The following is a 23833-nucleotide window of genomic DNA, read 5'->3' on the forward strand; positions in this document are numbered from 1 at the left end:
CAAACACTAGAGGATTTAAAAAATTATCCCAAGAATTCAGTAATCTCCACCTAGATCTAAACAGGAAAATATGGGTTTGAGGTTCAGCAGAAAGTACTAGTTTTTAACACAGATGAAGGGTAGCTGAAACCATTAGGAAGGTAATCCTATGCATTTCTGAAATTTCTCCTCCTGAAAACATTTCTTAGGGGGGCATCTGAACATCTTTCATGGAGAGCATTGACATTTGGGAATGGAAAGAGAAGAAAGATCTAACAGGGTGATCGCCTCATCTCCAAAACTAAATTTTAAATAAAAGTTGGGACATAGATTCTGACAATGGAACAAAATGTATAAAAATAGAACTTCACAGGAAACCTATGACATCTGGTTAGCATACTCACAATTACATAGCTCTGTGACTTAAGTTAAAGAATCTTTAATAATTCAGAATGTAGACTAAGATATTGCTAAGCAGAGTCTTTAAAATATACTTTGTTAAATTCTGACTTTGGAATGATTTTGGTATTTTCCATTGTCAGCTATGTAATAGCTTTAACAATGTTCCCGGTTGATTTTTTCTTTTTTTTAATTTTTATTGGAGTATAGTTGATTTACAATGTTGTGTTAGTTTCAGGTGTACAGCAAAGCAAATCAGTTATACATATATATAATATATTATATATAAATATCTCCACTCTTTTTTAGATTCTTTTCCCATATAGGTCATGACAGAGTATTGAGTAGAGTTCCCTATGCTATACAGTGATTGATTATAGAGTTCTCCAACAAGTTGTCATAAAATATGCTGTAAATAAAATGAGTTGGGACTATATTCAGTCTTAAAGCTATCAAGTGAACAACAATTAATTTGATTTGCTTGGTACTTTTCTTTTTGTGATAAGTTAATATTAACCATATGAGCTGTATTATATATTATTTCTCTTCAAGAAAATGCTAAATATAATTTCAACAAAACAGTGGTGTTTGCAAAATACATAAAGCAATACTAATGATAATGCTGACATTGTATAAAAACAATGACAATCTTAGTGCATGTGCAGCATCAGCTGTGCTGATACCAATTTATAATAATATACTTTGCACTTTTCAAACAGTTTGAAACGTTCTCTGAATTTGGACTTTAATTTATTATTCAAGAGGAAAGCCTCATAACATCGTGAGGAGATAGATTAAGTTCCATTTAACAGGATAAGGACAGTTGGGAGTAAAGATGTATTTCTCTTCTTAATTGTGTGACAAGATTACAATTTTCTCATTTCTTATTAGCCATAGTTAAAACTTTCAGGCAAGAAAAATACTGAAACCTGTAAAAGAATGTTTATTGTAAGTATTTACAAAATCATCTTAATCAAAACTTTTTAGTTTGCTGCATTTTAGTGTGCTTCCTGTAGTTTTGTTTATAAAACAGATTTTCTAATAAGGCATTAAAAAGAGCAAAGTTCAAAACAAACTTTTGTTGTTTCAGCAGGGTTTGAACTATTTTGCTGCTCCTTATTTTAAAATATGGTATATAATTTACACAACATCAAGTCTTTAAATTACTTCATAAGCTTAGTGTGGAGGGTGAGAAAGGGATGGGGTAAGATATAGATTTGGAGGTTAAACTTTCCATGGAGTGTTCTGACCTGCCAATTTAATTGGCTCTGCAGCTTTGCCTATGTTAAAATCATCCTTCATTTCCTTAGGTATAGTTGGATATAGTTTTAAGTGGTATTATTTGTCTTAACCATAAAACTGGTTTGGTTAAATAATATACTTGCTAATATACATGCTAAACACCATGTGAGTTTAACTTACATTTTTTCCAAGGAGAAACATCTGTTTGGCAACAATCATTTAATCCCAGTGACTTCTAGAACTGCAATATCCCTGGCTAGTGAATGTGCATAACACAGAGTAGTGCAGAGAAGACTGAACTGGATGAAAGAGCTCCTGGATTCTGTTCCTCTACTGGCTATCACCTACTGTATTCTTCGGGGAAATTCTCTTGGCTTTGATTTCACATGAGTCAAAAAAGGAGGTTGATATAGACAGTCTTTTAGGTCTCTCCCAGCTCTAACAGCTATAATTCTGGCATTAACTTCAATAATTTGTAACAAGTTTATTTTTCATTTCCATGATGGCATGAAGGAATGCCTTGCACACATCCCCTCTCTGTCAAATAAATATATGAACAAAGCAATAAGTTCACTGGGTGATTGCTATTAATATATTTTTGTTCTTATTGTTATTGAATCATGAAGATTTAACTGAGAGGTGGTTAAGCATTACAATAAGTTTTGTTCAATTCTTACTCTAGTATTAAAAACTAACCCTTTAGTTCTCATGGCATTCCACAGAGATTATGTGCTGTATCATTTACTGTCAACCTAATGAATTTGACCTGTCTTTTTTTTTTTTTTTTTTTTTCGGTACACGGGCTTCTCACCGTTGTGGCCTCTCCCGTTGCAGAGCACACGCTCCGGGACGCACAGGCTCAGCGGCCATGGCCCACGGGCCCAGCCGCTCCGCGGCATGTGGGATCTTCCCAGACCGGGGCACGAACCTGTGTCCCCTGCATTGGCAGGTGGACTCTCAACCACTGCACCACCAGAGAAGCCCTGACCTGTCTTTTAAAACGAGTCAAATTGTAGAGTTTTTTACCTATGAAAAGATATATCATTATAGCATTCACAGCATAAGAGACAAAACCCAGGGGTTTTTTTTGTTGTTTTTTGTTTTCTTTTTGCGGTACGCGGGCCTCTCACTGTTGTGGCTTCTCCCGTTGCGGAGCACAGGCTGCAGACACGCAGGCTCAGGGGCCATGACTCACGGGCCCAGCCGCTCTGCGGCATGTGGGATCTTCCCGGCCCGGGGCATGAAACCGTGTCTCCTGCATCGGCAGGCAGACTCTCAACCACTGCGCCACCAGGGAAACCCCCCACGTTTTTTTTTTTTAACCACAATATATATGTAAAATTCACCAAGCAATAATACTGATAAATAAAAATGCTAACACTAAAAAACAAAAAAGTCACCTTCTTTATAATCTTAATGCATTTGCAGCATCATCTGTACTGACATCAGTTTGCAATAATATACTTTGCAGTTTTTGAGCAGGTTTTAAATATTTGACTTTTCAACTTTATTATTCAACAGGAAAGCCTCACAACAATACCATGGGGTAAATAGCTTAATGTCCCTTATGGTAGATGGAAAATATGAGTCAAAAGTTATCGCATGATTCCCATAACACCACTCAATAAGTCAGGATCAAACTAGAAATAGGATACATAAATCCTATTTTAAAATCTACTTTTCCATTTCTTAGATTTTCCTGTAGCCTTTTGCATTTCTCATTTGTGTTAAAATGTCATTGAGTTGAATTAAACTAATCATATAATTATTTAAATAAGTATATAGTTTTACAGAGATTTGCAAAAAGTTATCACAGTCTTCTGAAATATAAATAGAGGTACACAAAAGCACATATCCATTCTTATAGAAATTAATTAGTAGAAAATAATTTTTTTGTAGGCAGATTTGTTTTCTTGTTTTTACCAAATGATGCATTAGGCTTTAACATAAAAAAAGATATATCATCAGTCAAACACATCTTGAATATGCTAAATATTCTCCAGAAAGCTTTGGCTTTTTCTCTACGTACAAAAGGAAGCATAAGAATTTAAATTTTTACTCTGTTTTTCCTGTTGATATTTAATTGTTAATAGTCATCAACTCAGAAATTTGGTGACCTTTTCTTTTCAAAAGTGTGTATGATGACCCTTTCATGTTTATTATATCTTAATATTGATATTAAATAATAACTAGGAGTTTTTTAGTTATATTTATCTTGTTTGCATATATTACATATAACACATATACATGTAAATTAAAAGTTTTAGTTATTAAAGAAACTAAGAGGCTAAATTTTTCTCCAGTAAATCAGAGCAACAAGTCTAGTGTTTGAGGTCTTACATTTGAGACCTGGATGTGAAAACAGCTGCATCTGTAGTCACAACCCTGGTGACAGATGACCTTGTATCCTATGACTACTTGTGTATAAGAAGCCTTGGTTCAACATACATTAATGAGACATAAAAAGTGATTTTGAAAACCTAGTAATTCACCTAATTGTTTTTACAATGTAATTTTAAGTATTCTGAAATCAAGTACATGATTTTAAAGAAGAAAGATACAGTTTTTAAAAAGTATATTGTTTTATTGAGTCCTAAACAAATGAATAATAGTTGATAGCCCCTAGTCTGTATTGAGAGCCTGCTGTGTACAGACACTGTTCCAAGTAATTTACTTGTAAGCATGCATTTAATCCTCATGATGATCTTAGGTAGGTACTATTTTTATTCTCACTGCAGAAATGAAAGAACTAATGCACAGAGATGTTAAGGACACAACTTATACGTGGCAAAGCCAATGTTCAAGCTCAGGCAGCCTGGTGCCAAAGCCTGTGCTCTCCACCCCTAGACTTGGGGCTGGTTTAAGCCCCAACGTCATTCACTCATTTGACAAATTAAGTTTATTTACATTAAAACTCATAGAGACATTCCTTTCCATTATAACAAACCTTTATATAATGTATAATATATGCCAGGCACTATCCTAAGTGCTTTGTACAAATCAACTCTCCTAACCTGACATTCTGGTAGGCATCTGACTTGACAGAGAACTGAAGACTTATAAAAGCACCATATGCTAATGTAGGTATATCTTAATAAATAATTGGATGTCTCATCCCAACAAAAATCTAGAGTGCTTGTTTTTTTTTTGTTTTTTTTTTTTTGCAGTATGCGGGCCTCTCACTGCTGTGGCCTCTCCCATCGCGGAGTACAGGCTCCGGACGCACAGGCTCAGTGGCCATGGCTCACGGGCCCAGCCGCTCCGCGGCATGTGGGATTTTCCCGGACCGGGGCACGAACCTGTGTCACCTGCATCGGCAGGTGGACTCTCAACCACTGCGCCACCAGGGAAGCCCTAGAGTGCTTGTTTTGTTATTAATCATTTGAAACTCAACTCTTCTAGCCTTGGTCCCATTGGTTCCTTTTATCTTCTACCCATGGAAGAGTGTTCCCAAGAGTTGTCTTTATTCTCCTTTTTGGTCTAACTCCAAATGATGCATGGATGGCAAGATGCTGTTAGAGAATAAATCAGAAATGCTTAGTAACAATACAACATGCATCCTGAAGCTAGTGCTTGTGTGTATAACCCAATGTTAACAGCAAGTTCAGATACATTTAAACATCTTCTAAATGGTGACTCTCATGGTTAATGATAATGATCTGTATTACTATTTATAAACCCAGGTTAGAGTTCAAATTATATTACAAATCCCACACTTCTCCATTCTAGCCATTGAATGTCCAGTCATCAGTCCTAGAATGTTGAAGCCCTGAATCCTCAGGGATGATTGCTGTTTGATATTTTGCTATATGAATCCCAAGTGCTCCAAGTAGTGTATGAGGTAAGATTTTGACAGCCCTGGCAGCTCTTCATATCCTGTGGAAAGTGATGTTCCCCATCTTCACTTGGGGGAAACCATTTATAAATATTCATCTGATTAATAAGATCACAGTTTCTCTTGTGAGTGAGGAGTTGGTGCTATTTGTCATTTGCTGTGTCTTCTTTGCTTAGGGTAGAGAAATACTTCTGTCACGTGTATACAAAGTCCACCTCATGATATTAGATTGGTCTGACTCTGAAGGACTTCTTGACATCCAGCACAAGCACTGATTCAAACCACAAGAATATAAATAATACACAATATGCAGGAGTTTTAGCTCTGTGTGCCGTGGATAAAATTCATGGTCAATTCACACTAGATACCAGTCTTTGAGGCAATCCAGCCTCGATACTGACTCACTCTTGTGTAGACCCCAGGTTTTTTGGGAAGAGCACATGATTGTCCCCAACTTACTATACTGACAAGGTACCAGATGTCATGATTATCATAAACCAGAGGTCCACCACAATCTCCCTAGAGAAAAAAATATATTTAAAATTGTTAACATCAATAGGAAGGTCACTGCAGTCATCTCTCTTCCACAGGAAAAATGGAAACTGGTACACAGAACATGCAGCCAAACTAGAGATAGATTATATGATGTTTCTCTCAACTGAGTTAAAATTTTGTGCTAAACTTTAAAGTGAATTGTTTTCTAGAAAGACTAACATTCATTCATATGGAATGGTTACATTATTTCTGGTTCAGCATCCCTAGATTTTTTTGCTAGTTTTATTAGACCCTTTAAGCATGGGGTTTAGTAAGCATTTATCTAAAATATTTAACATGAGGTTGGTATTTGTGCCTAGGTAGAAATTTTCTGTGATCTCTTCTGAATGTCTTAGCTTGACTGTATTTTATGGACCTAATTTTGGTCTCCTTTTCTGTTACTCACCTAGTTCTAATTTATGTTTGCTTTCTGAATTTTATATAGATTAAATCTCTTTTGGATCAAGGAAGATTAAGTAAATAAACAGTTGTAAGTGTAGAGGTTAAAATTGTGGTCTCACTAGTTGAACTGCCCAAGTTTCAGGTCTAGTTCTATTAATTACTGGTTGTGTGACCTGAGGTAAGATACACAGGGTAACCTCTCTGTGCCTCTTCCACCTCCTTCATTTATTTTTTCTTTTATCAGCTATTTATTGAATTCCTATTATGTGTCCCAGGCATTCTGATGGACATTGAGGATAAAACGATGACCAAAAATGAACGGTCCCTATGCTCATAGAGCTTGACATTTAGGTTAAAAAAACCACAATATTAAATAAGCCTACAAATATGCAAAATGACAACTGTGATAAGTGCTATGGAAACATACAATGGGGGATTCGACTAGTCAGGGAGGAAAGGGATGTTTGCCTTGATGAGATGTAATTGAGCTGATATCTAAAAGAAGAGGAGTAAATCATGAAAAGAAAGGTGTGGATAAAATGTGTTCTAGACAGAGGGAACAGCATGACAAATGCTCTGGGCATGAAGGAGCCTGGCATATGCAAAGGCCTGTAGAAAGGGGGACTGGAGAGAAGACAGCAACGGGGCAAGTGGTACATAATGAGGCCATAGAGGTAAGGAGAGACTAGTCTATATGTAGCCCTATGGGTCTTTTACAGACGGTTTTGATTTTTATCATAAGATAAAAGCAAAGGTAAACCACTGAAGTTTTAAGTGTTTTAAGGAGGGGGTTGACATGATCAGATTACATCTTGTTAGAAACTGTCCTGGCATTCATTTGACTAATGCACTAAAGGAGCATAAGAATGAATATAAGGGAGATAAACTAGATGGTTAATGTGGTTGGGGGTTGGAGGGAAGGGAAGGGGAGGAGAGAGAGGTTGAGAGAAGAGAGAAAGGCAAGAGATGGTGGAGAGAGATTTTAGGAGGTAAAACCCATGGGATTAGGTAATCAATTGGATATGGGATAAAGAGAGAAATTAGAATGATTTCTAGACTCTGGCTTATTTAACATAATGAAAGGGGATTCCATTCATAGAGATACAAAACATAGGAAGAAGATCAGGTGGGGAGGGGAATAAGAACAGAATCATGTACAACATTTGAATCTGAGATGCCTTTGAAACATCCAACTGGAGCTGCCAAGTAGGAATAGAATATATAAGTCTGGAGATCAAAAAGGAGGTTAGGACTAAAAGTATAAATGTATGAAACATCAACAAAAAGATGATAATTGAAGGTATGAGAGAGAATTAGATTCTCTGGGGAGAAAGTATAGAGTGAAAAAAGAAACAGGCATAGGATAGATTAACATGTATTAGATGGGATTAAGAGAATGAGCCGGAAAAGGAGACAGAGAAGGAGCAGACAGATGTAGGATGAAAATCATTACAAGCCAAGGGAAGACGATATTTCAAGAAAGAGGGAGTGGTAAGCATTATTAAATGCTGTTAAGAGGTTAAAAAAAAAAAAAGAAGACCAAAAAATTTGTATAACGTCATTAGTGGTTCATTGAAAACATCAGGAAGAGAGATTTTGATGAAGTAATAGGGCAAAAACCATATTGAAATGGTTTGAGGAGTTAGTGGGAGGTGAGGAAATTGAGACCATGGGTAGAGACATTTTCACAAATATTTGGTGGTAAAGAGATAAGATGAGAAGCTAGCTGGAGGCATTATGGGTCAAAAAAGAATTGGCTATTTCTTTTTTTCCCTAACTTAAGAGATCTGAATAGAGAAGGATCTAGTTACAAGAGAAACGTTGAGTCTGAAAAGAGAGAGAGAGGACATAATTGCCAGTGTAAAGTTCCCCAGAGGCCAGCAAGAAGAAGAAATGGAGCAAAGGAGAAGGGACCAGCCTTAGCGAAGAGGCAGCTCCTCTGTTGTGATCTAAGCTGAAGGTGGTGACAAGGGTCCGGATGAAGGCATGTCTGTATGCTTGGTGCTGGGAAGATGGGAAGCTCCCCTCTTTTGACTTATATTTTTCTTTGAAAATTGGGAAACAAAATCATCAGTTGAGAATAAACAGGCAGGAGAAACTGAAAGTTAAGGAAAGTAGAAAATGGCGGAAGAATTCAGAGGAAGGTAGATTTAGAAAAAAACAAACTGACAAAAAGAGTAAGGTTGTCAGTTTTGTTATCTGGAACCTATAGTGGAACCATGGGTTCTCTTGTATTTTTTCCAGGAGCATTTGACTTTCCAGATACAGGCAGAGAGAGAGAGAGACTAAATAATTGAGTTCTTCCAGGTTTGGGACTTTGTCAGACAGAAATACTGGGAAGAGAGAGCATCAGGTGGGCTTGGGATATTAGCAAAAGTGTTTAAAAAATGATCACAGGGACTCCCTGGCGGTCCAGTGGTTAAGACTCCATGCTTCCACTGCAGGGGGCAGGGGTTTGATCCCTGGTGGGGGAACTAAGATCCCACATGCCACAAGGCGTGGCCAAAAAAAAAAAAAAAGATCACAGTGAAATCTAAATTGGACAAGTGGATGGTAGATGAAAGGAAAGGATTAATGGGATGTGAAATAGCAGAGAAGCTGTGCTCTACAGGTCTCTATGAAATTGAAGGATGATATTCAGCCAACAAATATTTGTGCCAGGCACTGTTTTAGGTGTTGGTAATACAGCAGTAAAATAAAATAGATGCTCTAAAATGTGTGCCTTCATGGAGCTCACATTCTAGGTTAGCGAAAGAGACAGATAATAAGCCAGTTAAATAAAATATATTGTGTGCTGAATGGTACAAGAGCTAAAGATAAAAATAAAACAGAGAAGGGACACAAAGAATATATGTGTAAGTTGTGTATGTTGGGGGGTGAGGGTTGGAAGGTTGAGGTGTAACAGAGTGTGGCCAAAGAAACAGAAGTAGTTGAAAAGCAGGCAGAAGGATGGAGGATTGTTGTTAAATAGGATGACTTGGGGATTTAGTGTTGCTGGAAATGGAATAGTTTTTGGTGACAAAGCTCAAGGTGTGACCCTAAGTATAGGTGACTGAGGAGGAGTGAAGATCACTGGAGATTAGGAGATCTAGGAACTAAGAATCCAGCATTTAAATGAGTTGACATTAATATTGCAGGCCTTGGGATGGAGACAAAATCTGTTTCAGGTGTCAGTCGTGAAAGAATGAAAGGGACAAAGAGAGATTTGGAGGTGGGGGAATAAAAACAAGATGCATGAGAGATGATGATAGAGCTGAATAAAGTGGTCTTCAGAGGAGAGGTTTCTCTGTCTTTTGATTCCAAATTTGCTTAAGAAAATAACAATAGACCATAAGAGTTATTGTGTGAACCAGAAATTTAGAGCAATAGACTTTAATTTCCTAATTTGTAAAATAGGGATAATTATAGTAATGCTTCAATCTCATTATATTAAATGAAATAATGTATAGAAAGTGCTTAGCATTGTTTTGGCATAGTAAACACTCAGTACAATCATTTTTGTTATCATGTCTATTTAAGCAAACTGTGTCTTTGGTAAAATTCATGTCATTTTTTTCTCCCAGGTAAAGTATATGCCCAAATTAGAAACAGTTAATGGAAACTTTCCTTTTAAAGTTTTGACCTTGACTTTGGACTTACCTTACATGCATCTACTTTTCCATCCATGAATCTAGCACATAACATTCCTGAAGTTATCAGGCCATCATACACATCCTTTCTGTTACACACATCAGTGCTTATGGTTTCCACCCTGGCTTGCTGAAGTCTATTTTGTGTAGGTCCTATTACAAAAACAAATGTAAAAATGAAAAACATGTTCTTTGAATAGAGTTATATCTAAGACTCAGAAGACACATAAATTGTATATTCCTAGGAACAAAAGCATTAAGATTTTTATTATTTAATTATTGCCTAATTTTATTTTCTGTGTCAAAAATGCCTACGTGCAAGGAACAATACACATACATGACCCAATATTATATCATATTTGTGGCTCTTCAAGAGTTATTGGAACCCTCAAAACTACATGCAATATTGTGTGTGTATGCCCTTTTTTTTCATGAGAAGAGGGTTCATCACACTGATCTTGTCCAACTTCACATTTTTCCATGTAAGGGAATTGAGGCTCAGAGGAGTTCATTGATTTTCCAAAAGCTACTCAAGAAGAAACCAGGGTACAAGCTGCACAGGTCTATTTGTCCTACTCTATGCTGTATAGCAGCTGTCCCCAACCTTTTTGGCACCAGGGACCGTTTTCATGGAAGACAGTTTTTCCATGGACCAGTGGGTGTAAGCGTTGGTTCAGTTGGTAATGCGAGCGATGGGGGGCAGCAGATGAAGCTTCTCTCACTTGCCAGCTGCTCACCTCCTGCTGTGCGGCCCAGTTCCTAACAGGCTACAGACTGCTACCGGGCCACGGCCTGGGGGTTGGGGACCCCTGCATGTTATTTCAGGTGTTTCAAAACATGAGAAACAAAACAAATGCCCAAGATACAGCAACAATATGACACCAGCAGAGAGTAAGGCCAGTGGTTAGGAGGAGAGAATACTACACAACTGAGTCTAAAAACATTTACAAAACACTTTCATGTTTATGATCATTATATATCCTCATTAAAATTAGGAAGAATTTATACCAAAAAAAGTATATGAAGTATATGCTAGCCGGGAGTGTTTACGTCTGGCAAATATACAATTTGTAATCCTTTACTCCCTTGTACTCCCATAGCATTTTGTTCCTTATAGTATCTAAAACGGTCTGTTCTGTTCATCATGTTATTGACCTCTCCCTTTCCTCACCACTGCTCCAATTAATTGTGAACTCCTCAAGGACAGGTATCTGATTCCTTTTACTTTTTAACCCGCAGTATCTTGTTCTTGTCAGAGCCATACACATTAGAAACATCCACATTTTAATGAAGAGTCTAAAGCAGTATCCCCTAGATGCCTCATTAGATCCCAAGATAAAATTGTACTAAGTAAATTATGTTGAACAGTTCACCATCATCTACAATGGATCCAAACCTTGTGACGAATACACTTGTTTTAGACGGCAACTTTATGGATGAATCTGGGAGGCAAACTCTGAACTACATTTGAAAACTCAACTCGGGTAGCAAGCTAAGCCAAAGCAATGTCATTTTCATTTGTTTCTCTATGGTAATTCTCATGAAAGGTAATTTTCCTCACACTTCATTGCACTGCGGGTGGTGTTATAGTCGTGCCAAAAGTAGCAATCCATTGACTTGGGTCTTTATGTCTGCAAAATATAAAGGGTAAAATGTGTGATGCTTAACTGTATCCTTTAAAAAAAGATTGAGACCATATTCTCCCCAACTATTGGAATTATGCTCCTGAAAAATCCCTATGGTGAGAGAATTTGCAGTTGATGACCTTATGGAAAAAAGAGGTTAAAATATTGATACAAATGAGAGTATGAAAGCCCTTAAAATATTTTACATACTCTAAAATTAAAGAGAGTACAGTAACTAAATGGAATTCCATGCTATGTTTGGAATAATAATAGTAATGGCTACTATACAATTAGTTTCTAATATTTTAATTCCTTGTTTATTAGAAACTCTTCAAATTTGATTTCTTCTATAATTTCAGTGAAGTATGTAGAAATTAATTTTGATTTGTTTTGGATATTATGCACCATAAGAGATATTTTCCTTCTATATGAGACACTCCATCCATTCTTATTTTATGACTCACCTGTCAGTTCTTGTTTACTGGGTCTTACCTTGATCTTTGAGATAAAGTGCAATTTGTCTGCTTCACAAACCCTCATATGTACACAGGATTGTTTCTCCACCCAAGGCCCATACCCTGCCCCAATACTCAAGGGCTAAGCAGCCCTATTCAGTGTCATGTTGTTAGTGCTCCCACTGCCTTTGACCTGGCCTAGTCAGTCCCTCTTACTATTTTTGAGGCTCTTCCTTAACACAGATGCTTTTCTCTACCACAAGGTTACATAACAAGCAAATTCTGTCTACTCCTATCATCTCTTTACCTCCCTATTCTAATCTAAAGCCCAGTTCCCTCTTTGTCTAATTATCCCTTTCAAGAATGACTAGAAATATATAGAAACTTGAAATTCTCTATGTAGAAGAAAATTATTTAAAAGCAAATCACACAGAAGAGAATTCAGAAAGGGGAGTTCCTTGTTCATGCAGGATTACTGTGTTGGTGAATCATAACTTTTAAGTATAATGAAAAACCTGAAAGATCAGTAGTTTTCAGAGTACTCTGCACTGCCCCAGGGATGAGCAGGCAGAGCCTAGGGGTGGAGGGATTGGGATATGGGGAGGGCTCCTCTCTCATCTGTTTTTGTTTTTTAATTTCCACTTGGTTATGTATATAATTTGTTTTTTCTTTTTGTCTGCGTTGGGTCTTCATTGCTGCACGTGGGTTTTCTCTAGTTGTGGTGAGCGGGGGCTACCCTTCGCTACAGTGTGCAGGCTTCTCATTGGGGCAGCTTCTCTTGCTGTAGAGCACAGGCTCTAAGCACGCGTGCTTCAGTAGTTGCAGCACATGGACTCAGTAGTTGAGGTCCGCAAGCCCTAGAGCGTGGGGGCTTCAGTAGTTGTGGTGCACAGGCTCTAGGGCATGCAGGCTTCAGTAGTAATGGCGTGTGGGCTCAGTGGTTGTGGCTCGCAGGATCTAGAGTGCAGACTCGGTAGTTGTGGTGCATGGGCTTAGTTGCTCCACGGCATATGGGATCTTCCTGGACCAGGGATCGAACCCGTGTCCTCTGTATTGGCAGGCGGATTCTTAACCACTGCGGCACCAGGGAAGTGCCTCTCATGTGTTTTACTTATTTACACTTTAAAGGGAGATTTTATTCAAAGCAGAAATCTTAGGGCTGAAGAATTCATTTGAAAAATAGAATTCTGGAAGCTACAAAGACATATGTTACTTCAGTCCTTAAGGAGCTTGTAAGCTAATGGAGTGGACAAAACAGGAATACCCATCTCTTCATGCATCATCAACCAGAAAGGGAGTCTCCATTCCCAGGCACAGTTCAATATGTTTTGTGGATAAGAACACTAAGACTCACTAAGAAGTTAAATGGCTTGCCAGGTAAGTCACATATCCACCTGGTTACTGTCAGAGAGAGATGGCCTAGGTCTCATGATATCCTGTCAAGAACTTTTTCCCTACACACTCTTGTTTCACAAAGACTGGCATCATTTTTCATGGACATAAAGGTACTAACATTTGTCTTAAACAAAATTTTTTAAAATACACTAATTCTGTAGGGAAAAAACATAAAAAATTTAAAAGTATTTGGATAATTGTGAAATTGTCTTCAAAGAATCTTTATTTTTCCTTCACAACAGTACACTGTATTATGCAGTTACATGAAATTATATCACCTGCGAAATGGAACCCTTTCTCTCCAGGATCATTACCTTTCCCAACTCTTTTATATTATTATTATTACTGGCATAAAATATGCTATTACATTTCTCATATTTTAAAAAAATCCTTCCTTTGAGTCCACAACCACCCCCAACTGTCAAATTTCTCTGCTCCCATTCATTTAAAAACTCCTTGAAAATGGCATCTAAACTCACTACATCCAATCCTTCTCCTTCTTTTCTCTCTTGAATTCATTCCCATTCCCATCATATAATCACAGTTTCTTTTATCAAGGTCACCAGTTATCTCTATTTTTATCAAACTCAATGGCCGATCCCCATGTAGGTCTGCCAACACACAGAGATGGCACTGGACCTGCCGAAAATGTATCTCAGTCATTATAGCTTATATTCTCCACTAAATGCATTGACATTCTGGGCTTATTTATTTTTAATTTATATAAGCAAAGATCAGTTACAAAGCAAAATAGATGACACTCCCAAACACAAGTGTGAAGATTGGAGGAGTCTGTAAACATGAAAAAAAATCAGAAAGCCTTGAAAAATTAGTGAGACTCAAGTTTACCTAAGGCATGATGCTAGTTATTTTCAGGGTTGTGAATTTGTGTGAGTCCCTTTTCTCTTCTTTCATGAGAGAGTGACAATCACCTTAAATTCATTAGGTTATTCTCATTGCACGTCTGCTCCATAAATAAAGGCGTAGGCATCTTGAAACAATTTGGGTGTTACCACAGAAGGATGACCAAGCACCTCCTAGACACACCAAGGATAGTTTCCTCTGAAAGGGTGTGTGAACAGTGCCACTGGCCAGGGCTTTACTCAGAGCTTTTGTGTTTTGAGGGTTTAAAAGGAAAAACTTTCTGTACCCTGATAGTGAAACCTCAGGGAGAAAAGATAGTGTGTCCCTGGTCTTGGGGCAATAGCGTGCCTGTGCATGTCTGTGTATGTGAAGTGATATAGCTGAGTGTTAAGAGCTACAACTGTGAAAGCCCAAGCAGAGAGCTCCTTTTAGATTGTGTGTGATCAGTCTTACATTCTATGAGGGCAGTGATAAAGGCTGGCTGGTCTCTTTCACCATCCACACACCTCTCTGGTCCATAAAAGCCCACACAGTTCTTGGATAATGCAATTGGAAGGGAGAGCTTCAAGAGTAATACCTTTGATTTTTTTCTTTTTTCTTATTTGATGTTTTTCTCATCACTTACTAAAGTGATGGTGGATGTTGATAGTTGGAGGATAGATGGAATAATATTTTTTAAAGTGGCTGAATTTTCTCTTTAAATAGGTAGAAGAGTTTAAATTTGTTACATGTATAATAGTTTTTAAACTAAAATAATTTATGGTATAGTAGAAAAGATCACACTGGTGTCATGATGCTACAAGAGAATATGTTGTAAGAGCCATAAGAATGATGCAAACCAAACATGATAGATACGGAGAGAAGGGTGAGGGGATGAGTATGATTGGGGCATAGAGCAACCATAATGTATTTAGGGGACAGGGTCCATCCAGAATGGAGTAGAGGCTAAGCTGGTGAGATTGAACTCTTCCCAGCACTAAATTGACGGTAATTAATAACTGAGTAAGGAAGACTAGCAACAGCTCTAATAAACTTACTTGCAGAAGCAGTGAGCGGCCGTGAGCAGCCAAGTGTTACTGATAAGGCTAGCTCCGCACTGATGGCCTGCCCCTATGAGCTGGAGGCTGGCCTGCCATGGCCACTCCCCTTCCACAGCTGTTTCACTTCCTTGGACAACCCTTTCAGTAGAAGAGGATGCTGGTAATGGCATGTATGAAGATGTCATCCTTATTCCACAGTCTGTCACAGAAACGTGTTAGTTTGCTTTCATGAAAAGGAGTGGAAGAAAAGCACATCCTGATTTGCACTGTGTGCAGATGGTTAGACAGTCCATTGAACCTGCTATTCTTTAACCCATTCCTAGCACTCAGTCTCTGGGGTTATTCTGTAGGGGTCCTACTAATCCTATTGAGGTTCAGAAGAAATATTTACCAACATTTCAAGGCATCGAAACCAGGAATTAACTTCGGTCTCCATATAAAGCATATACGGATGAATAAACAGGTGGGTAGATAAATTACTGAGCATAAAAATGTATAGATCCTCTGCTAAGGGTTTCAGATACATTTATAGCAAAATACTTTTCAAATGAGAAAACTCGGCTCTGGAGGAGAATGTAAACTACTGGAGGTCACCCAGCTGGTAAATGACAGAGTTGTATATAAAATTAGAAGGATCCACATCAAAGCTTGTATTCTTACTACTGAGAGAGAGCCCAACACTGAATGTCGGTCATGATTCTGCCTTGACATGAATCTGTAGACTGTCTTTGTAAAGCCCTGATATTTAAGTCTTAAATACAATGACTTTTTTGCTTTTCTGAAATTTAAAAGACTAGTTTTAAAAAAAATTCTGATTCCCTGATAGCAAACCCTCAATTGATTAGACTTCAAATCAACCTTAAGTAATACTTGAAAGTATATTAGCATACTTTATTAATGTGCTTTTTAATTATTTATATTTTGTTAAGAATACAAGTGTTTTTTTTTCTTTACAAAAAGGGGTTTTATTCAAAAACAGGTAAAAATAGTTGCCTGAAATCATATTTACAAATTTATCATAAATCCCTTAGTGTTAAATAGCTTTAGCTTAAGATGACCATAAAATTGAACAAATAGAGTGTCTAGGTTAATATGGTGCCATATCAGTAGTGCCTAATACTTCCTCTCCCAACTTCCCCTTAAAGTAAGCATAAAGATAATAATAATAAAAATAATATCTACTAGTTATGAGCCAGGCCCTGTACATAGTGTTACATATATTTTCCCTAATTTTTATAACAACCCTCTATGTTAGATGTTATTATCCTCATATTGCAGATGAAAAAAATTGAGTCTATGGTATTGTTCAAAGGCAAAAGGAGCAAAATCACCAGAAATTAAGGAAGGGTAAGAAAAATTATAAATTCTGGTAGTAATTTTCAGTAACTGCAGTGTTCGGTTGGTTGGTTTAAAAAGCAACTTCTTAGATGACTCAAGCTATATCCCTGAACCAGAATTGTGTGGAGAACCCCAACAATTCCGACAAAGCCACTGCTATTGTGATTCCCTAGCCCAGGGAATAAAGCTAGCCAAATAGAAACTATAGTTTGAACCATCCAGTTGTGACCCATCAAGTCTTTTCTCTCTGTGTGTGTTCAAAAGAAGCCACACTGTCCAGCACACCATCCTATCTAGGGACACAGGAAAGATGAAAAGTTCTATGAAAATGTAGTTATTTTATTAAATGGTCTGAATGTGTACCCCAAAATTTATAGTTGAAATCCTAACCCTTAAAGGTGGTGGTATTAGTAGGTGAAGGTGCTTAAGTCATGAGGATGGAGCTCTCGTGAATGGGATTAGGGCCTTACGGAAGAGTGTGCACAGGGATCCCTAGCCTCTTCCACCATTTGACTATACAGCAAGATGTCTGAGTCAGAAGAGGGCCCTCACCGGACCATACTGGCACCCTGATCTCAGACTTCTAGCCTTCAGAACTGTGAGAAATATATTTCTGCCATTTATAAACTACCCCATCTATGGTATTTTGTTATCACACAAGGAATGGACTAATGAAAAGCAATTTAAACAGAGAAAGAAAGAGCACTGGCACCAGTGAATGCTGGAGCTGGTGGTACTCTAAAATGGGTGGTTGATGTAGTTTTCATATACTCTCTTTGTAAGATCAGAAATTAATCCTGCATCTAACTGTATGGCATGGTTAAGGTCCTCTAAATCAGATGATATATAAACTCAGAAGACAGACATATCTCAGAAAGTTTTCTTCAAAAAATTTTAGGACATGTGCTTGGTATCAGCAAAGATATGCAAGAAGACATGATCTTATTAAACAAAAGTAGCCAAACATGGGCTTCCCTGGTGGCGCAGTGGTTGAGAGTCCTCCTGCTGATGCAGGGGACACGGGTTCGTGTCCCGGTCCGGAAGATCCCTCATGCCGCGGAGCGGCTGCCATGGCCGCTGAGCCTGGGCGTCCGGAGCCTGTTGCTCCACAATGGGAGAGGCCACAGCAGTGAGAGGCCCGCGTACCACAAAAAAAAAAAAAAAAAAAAAAAAAAAGTAGCCAAACATAAGGGGAAAATATGCTGTGATAAGAGTACACATAACGAAAGAGTTGTCTGTCACTAAAGAAAATTCAAAATATCACAGAAATGTCATAACATATAAAATCCACATAGAAGTAGTAAAAAGAAAAAATGACACCAAATAACAGAGATAAGTGATTTTGGGGAGTATAGATCTGATGAGATCTTTCAGAATGCAGAGGAAAGTAACCTGAGCTGGAACTAGAAATAATGATTGACATGGAGAGCAGAAAATGGACATTCAGGTAATAAATCATTTGTGTTCCTGAGGAAGAAAAAAAAGAAAAATTGGAACAGAATCAATCATCAAATTTATAGAGGAAGAACATTTTTCCAGAATGAGAACATTGAAAATGCTCATAATTTCCCAAAGTTTAGTGCCAAATGTAACCACATCTAGATCTCTTGGCAAAAAAAAAAAAAAAAAGAAAAAAAGTTAAAGGATAAAGATTTCCTACCTTCATCCAGAAACCAAAAAGGTAACCTATATAAGAATAAAAATCACACCAGCCTTAGACTTCTACTCTATAACAAAAACACTAGAATAAAAGGCAATAATGTATATACAATTATTTGGGAAAGTTTATGGTCCAATAATCCTATAAAATGAGAAAAAGGAAGTAGAAAGAGATTCTGACATGCGAGTTCTCAGAAAATATACCATCTGTATAATTTTCTTGTTTAAAAATAACTTGAATATAGCTGATTCACTTTGTTATAAAGCAGACACTAACACACCATTGTAAAGCAATTATACTCCAATAAAGATGTTTAAAAAAAAAGAAACAGAAAAAAGAAAAAAAATAACTTGAAGATAGAGTTCAGCAAGCAAAAAGGTGAATTTAAATCAAGACTCAAGAATGAGAAATAGTAAAAATATAACAAGAGTCTTTAGTGATGGGTAAATAATTGTAATATTGGGATAAAATAGAACATGATATTTTGAAAAAGAATATTAATAGATTAATAGATTTCCTGGACATTTCACTTCTCTTCATTTAATGAGAGCTATGTATGTGGCAGAAGAAAATATATGTGGTAGAATTTTGGTTATTGAGGATGGTCATAGAATATCATTATTTTGATATTAAAACAACCTTTATAGTAAAAAGTCAGTATACATGACCAAGAAGGCCGAAAAGTGATTTTTAAAAATTGTAAAATAAGAAACTCTACAATTTTAACATTTTTTATGATGGATATTTTACTTTAGCTTATATAATCATGTATTAGGGAAATTATATTATTAGGAATTGAGATTTAGTTTGAGATTGCCATTTACAGAGTGCTGGAAAATGTCATATTTTTCTTTGGAATATAATTGATTAAAAATAAAGGTGGATACCATACTCTTCATCATTTCTAATTACTTCAGGAAGAAGTTGTCACTATTACGTGTGGAGATTCTATCTCAAAATGTATTTAAAGGATTTTCCTGATGTCTAACAATAGAGAAATTCACTTTAGATGATCTGTTTCTTCACTTCATGGCTGCTGGGAGGGGAAAAGACTCTAGGTCCAAAGGACAAGCCTTATTTTTTGGTATTAAGTCAGAAGTAACTACACTTGGAAATACTTAATTGGAAGCAATGAACAGAGCTGGAACACCTAATGCCTGTGAGACGTATACTAGAGTTCAGGGGGAGGAGTAAGAAAATAAAAAGACACAGTCCCTTACCTTGGCACTTACAATCTTATTTGAAACACATTATTTTACTTTCTCTAATTATATGCTGGCATAGAAAAATAGAAATGTCTCTCAGTTTGGTTTCCAACCAGTTGTGAGGTAGTTTTAGTTTCATAACCTTTTGAACTTCATTTTCTTCCACTTTTGGGGGAAAATAAAATGAGAACTTTTCTGAGTTTGTGTTGTGAGGAATCAATGATGAGATGAATAAGAAATTGTTTTAAATTGGAAATAAACTAGAGAACCTCTTTACAGTTCATGTCAATGGTTCTTCCAACAGGGGTCAACCTTCATAAAGGTGTCTGTTTCTTTGATACTATAGAAGCTAACCCCCATAACTGACCAGTAAAGACCTCTGGGAGTCAGAATACCTGTACTTTAATTCTTCCCCCAAGGCTTGCTAGTCCCATGTCTGACATCTTACTTGAGTCTAGCTTCCTTAAAATGGTGGAAATAATACCTACCCTTTCATGTTTTGGAAAAGATCCAACATGATAATACATGGGGGAAATTAAAAACCCATGGCAATGCCCATGAGTCTTCAGCTGAAAAGAAACCAGTGAAAATGATAAGCAAAGAAACAAGCAGCAAAGGAATGAAGAACTCAGCTCAGGGCTCATTTAGCTCTCAAAAAAAAAAAGTTCTTTATCAGTATAACAACTGACACTAGAGCATTTACATAAGGACTATCTGTGATTCAGCAAAGCATAGGAAGGACCATGACTCACAAAGTAATTGAAAAAACACCTCACAGACACAAGGGACAAGAAAAACAGGTTATGTTACTCTGATTCAAACTATTTTACTTTACTTCCTTAGTATGATGTTTTAGTTCTGTTTCCTTCTCTCCCTTAAAAAAATATTATAGACCACAAGAATGGAAATGGTGGGTCATTATGATGAGGAAGAGGTGAGGAGATGATGAGGTGGTGGAGAAGGAGGGAAATGTTCCCGAGTGTGTGGTTTTGTGTGTGTTTGTGTATATGATAGAACAATAACTCAAGGCTGGAGGGGAAGCAAAAATTATATGTCTGAATCTTGAAACATTTTGTTTTATTTTTGTTGAGTAATATTGAGCTGTCAACTCTAATCAAAAGATTTGAAAAAATTCATTCCATTGGTTATATTTAGATCTGGTTAGAAAAACAGAGGAAAATCAGAATTAGTCTATCAATGGGGCCTAAGAAGTTAAGTTAACAGATAAAATGTCGGATACCTGATTAAATTTGAAATTCGTATAAACAATAAATAAATTTTTAGTATAAGTATATTTTATGCCATATTTGACATCCTCCCACATTCCACAGCTGCACAGCCCAGGTTTGAAACCCAGCTGAGCCATTTATTTGCAAGGACAAGCAATAGTTGAAATATACTTATACTAAAAAACTATTTTTTGTTTACTGAAATTCAGATTAAACAGAGTGTGATTGATCTGTGAATATATTTCTCTGGATGTGTATTGTCATGAGTGTGTGTGTGTGTGTGTGTGTGTGTGTGTGTGTGTGTGTGCTTGTGTGGAGAGAGACAGGGATGAAATGTAGATGACTCCAGGTGGAGTAAGTGTAAGAAATATTATTTTAAGTTTCTAAAATAGAATTTATTTTTCTTTGTATTATAATAATATTGGTATATATGTTACACAAAATTTTGAAAATACATAAGAGTGTAAAGAAAAATTTTAAATCCACAATCTCATCACCTAGAGGTAATCGCTGTTAAAATTTTGAGTTATGCCCGAATTTTTCTTTCTCTTCACTCCTCATACCTACAAATATAAAATTATTATAAAAATTTAAAGATATACAAATGCTAACATTTATTAAATACTTAAATATATATGTCAGGCAGCTTACTAAGTGCTTCATGGGAATTAACTCACTAAATTCTCAGTGAAAACCCTATGAGGTAGGTATTATTGTTCCTACCATTTTACAGGTGGGAGAAAAAGGCAAAGAGAAATTAAGCAACTTGTCCAAGGTCACCTAGTAAGTTAGTGGCCCCACTGGGATTCAAATCTGATTAGTGCACCCCTGGAGTATGGTTTATATGGTTCCTCCACCACTGTAATTGAAGGAATAAGCCACATCCACAACCATGCATTCATTTTATAACATTTAATCTACTAAAGATGTCAGTACCACAGACCTATTTTTTTAATTTTTATTTGGAATTAGGAATAAGACATTACCCTATAGAAAGACAGTGCTACTGCTCCAACAGAATAAGCCATCAGCAGTTTCTGTGACCAACCAGAAGTTTATGACGGAGTGAGCTTTTCTATATGGCTCAGCACATAACTAAGAATTTAATTTTCGGATTAGATATGTTTGTGTTTAATCCCTAGCTCTGCTGTTTACTAGCTGTATAACCTTGGGCAGGTGACTTTTCAAACCTTAGTTTTCTAATTTTTTTAAACAAGGCTTCTAAGAGTCTCTATCCTACTGACAGGTTCATGAGAGTACAACTTGTATAGTCTTACAGGACACTTCCTACCAGAAGGGCTCCCACTTGGTTTAATGTTCTACTGTGCCATCTTGAAATTCTTAGTTATTTTAACTGTGAACATGTGCATGAGCAGAGGCAGTACACTGGGTAACAGTGAGCACATATGATTGTGATCAAGCAGTAGTGCCCACATCTGTAGGCTCAAGTCCCAAGGCACCACGGGCAGCATAGGTGACAAGCTGTGAGCCTCACTGTCTGGAGCACATGTACATGTCTGAGCGGGCTGCCAGAATGGGACCTTGGTTCAGGTTGGTAGTGACAATTGTGGCAGCAGCAATAGAGGTAGCAGTAGCAGTGGTAGTGGCCATTGCACAAGAAAGGTCCTCACATGGACACAGGGATGAGACGGTGGTAGAAGACCAGCTCATCCTTCTGTTCCAGAGCTCTCCCTGCAAAGTCTGCACAAATATTAACTCTCTAGCCTGAGCTTTGTCAGAAGGACTACAAGCATTCAATCAATAAACTTTCCCAGTAAATTATTACAAAATAAAGTCATACACATGGACCTTGCAATAAAGTATATCAGGAAGTTATTAGAATTCTTAAAAAGGTATAGAGTCTCCAATTTTGAAAACTGCTCCACCATTGCAAAACAAATACCTATAGTCTTAGAAATAGAAATTGTCTTTAAAGATCATTTCATTCAATGGAAAAGAAAACTATTGTCACATGGTACTTTGAATGAAGTGATTATTAATGAAAAAAATTTTAGGGGCTTCCCTGGTGGTGCAGTGGTTGAGAGTCTGCCTGCTGATGCAGGGGACACGGGTTCGTGCCCCGGTCCAGGAAGATCCCACATGCCGTGGAGTGGCTAGGCCCGTGAGCCATGGCCACTGAGCCTGGGCGTCCGGAACCTGTGCTCCGCAATGGGAGAGGCCACAACAGTGAGAGGCCCGCGTACTGCAAAAAAAGAAAAACAAACAAACAAACAAACAAAAAAAGTTTTTTTTAATTAAGTTTTCTTTGTATAGGCACTTTGAATTATATACAAATCATGATGCCACTTTCAATTTTTTGTATGGCTTCCACAAGTTACAAGAAATGTCTGAAGAAACATTAAAATTTCATTGTATAAATTTGAATTTAAAATTAATTTCAGACTTACTCAGAACTGATTTCTATGAAAAGTTAACTCTTTTTAGAAAAATCTTTTTAGTTATGTGAGAATCATCAGCTCTAGAGATACTAAAACTTATATTTTAAATAATTTATTAGAAATTTATCTAAATGTCAGATTGTATAAAATACTCTTAAGAGGTCAAGTAGCAGTCGCATCAGTGAAAAGAGCTTTCTTAAAATTAAAAATTCTCAAAAATTTTAAGACTAGAAAGATCCATGTGGTAATGGATTAGGTTTAGAGAGATAAGTATGAATTCATGTTTAGTTTAATATGGATACAAATTGCTACACAGAGAGATATTTGTAGACATATATACACTGGATATATATATATACATATACACCCATATATTTACTATGTATACCCTATGCTTGTAAATATGTATACATAGTATATAACACATATGTATACAAACATATATTTACTATGTATATACTACGTATGTATATATGTAGGCATATTTCCTCCTTCTTTCAGCTGAGAGGATTTAGAAGCAAGGAAACACAGTAGCCACAAACACACTTAGCTCCCAGATCTTGATTTCTAATACCATTCTCCAATAAAAGTCACCAGGGCTCC

General features: G+C 36.9%; 1 protein-coding gene across 1 annotated transcript; it reads right to left on the reverse strand.

Moving 5' to 3' along the window:
* Positions 1–5815: 5815 nt before the first annotated feature.
* TMPRSS11F (transmembrane serine protease 11F) lies at positions 5816–22442 on the reverse strand. The gene is given in 7 exon segments (XM_067734629.1): positions 5816–5974; positions 10031–10173; positions 11394–11479; positions 11481–11651; positions 15397–15598; positions 18398–18423; positions 22327–22442. Coding segments are annotated over 7 exon segments (903 nt in total).
* Between the last annotated feature and the right edge of the window lie 1391 nt (positions 22443–23833).

Source organism: Pseudorca crassidens, chromosome 4 (genome assembly GCF_039906515.1).
Source record: "Pseudorca crassidens isolate mPseCra1 chromosome 4, mPseCra1.hap1, whole genome shotgun sequence".
NCBI classification, from domain to species: domain Eukaryota; kingdom Metazoa; phylum Chordata; class Mammalia; order Artiodactyla; family Delphinidae; genus Pseudorca; species Pseudorca crassidens.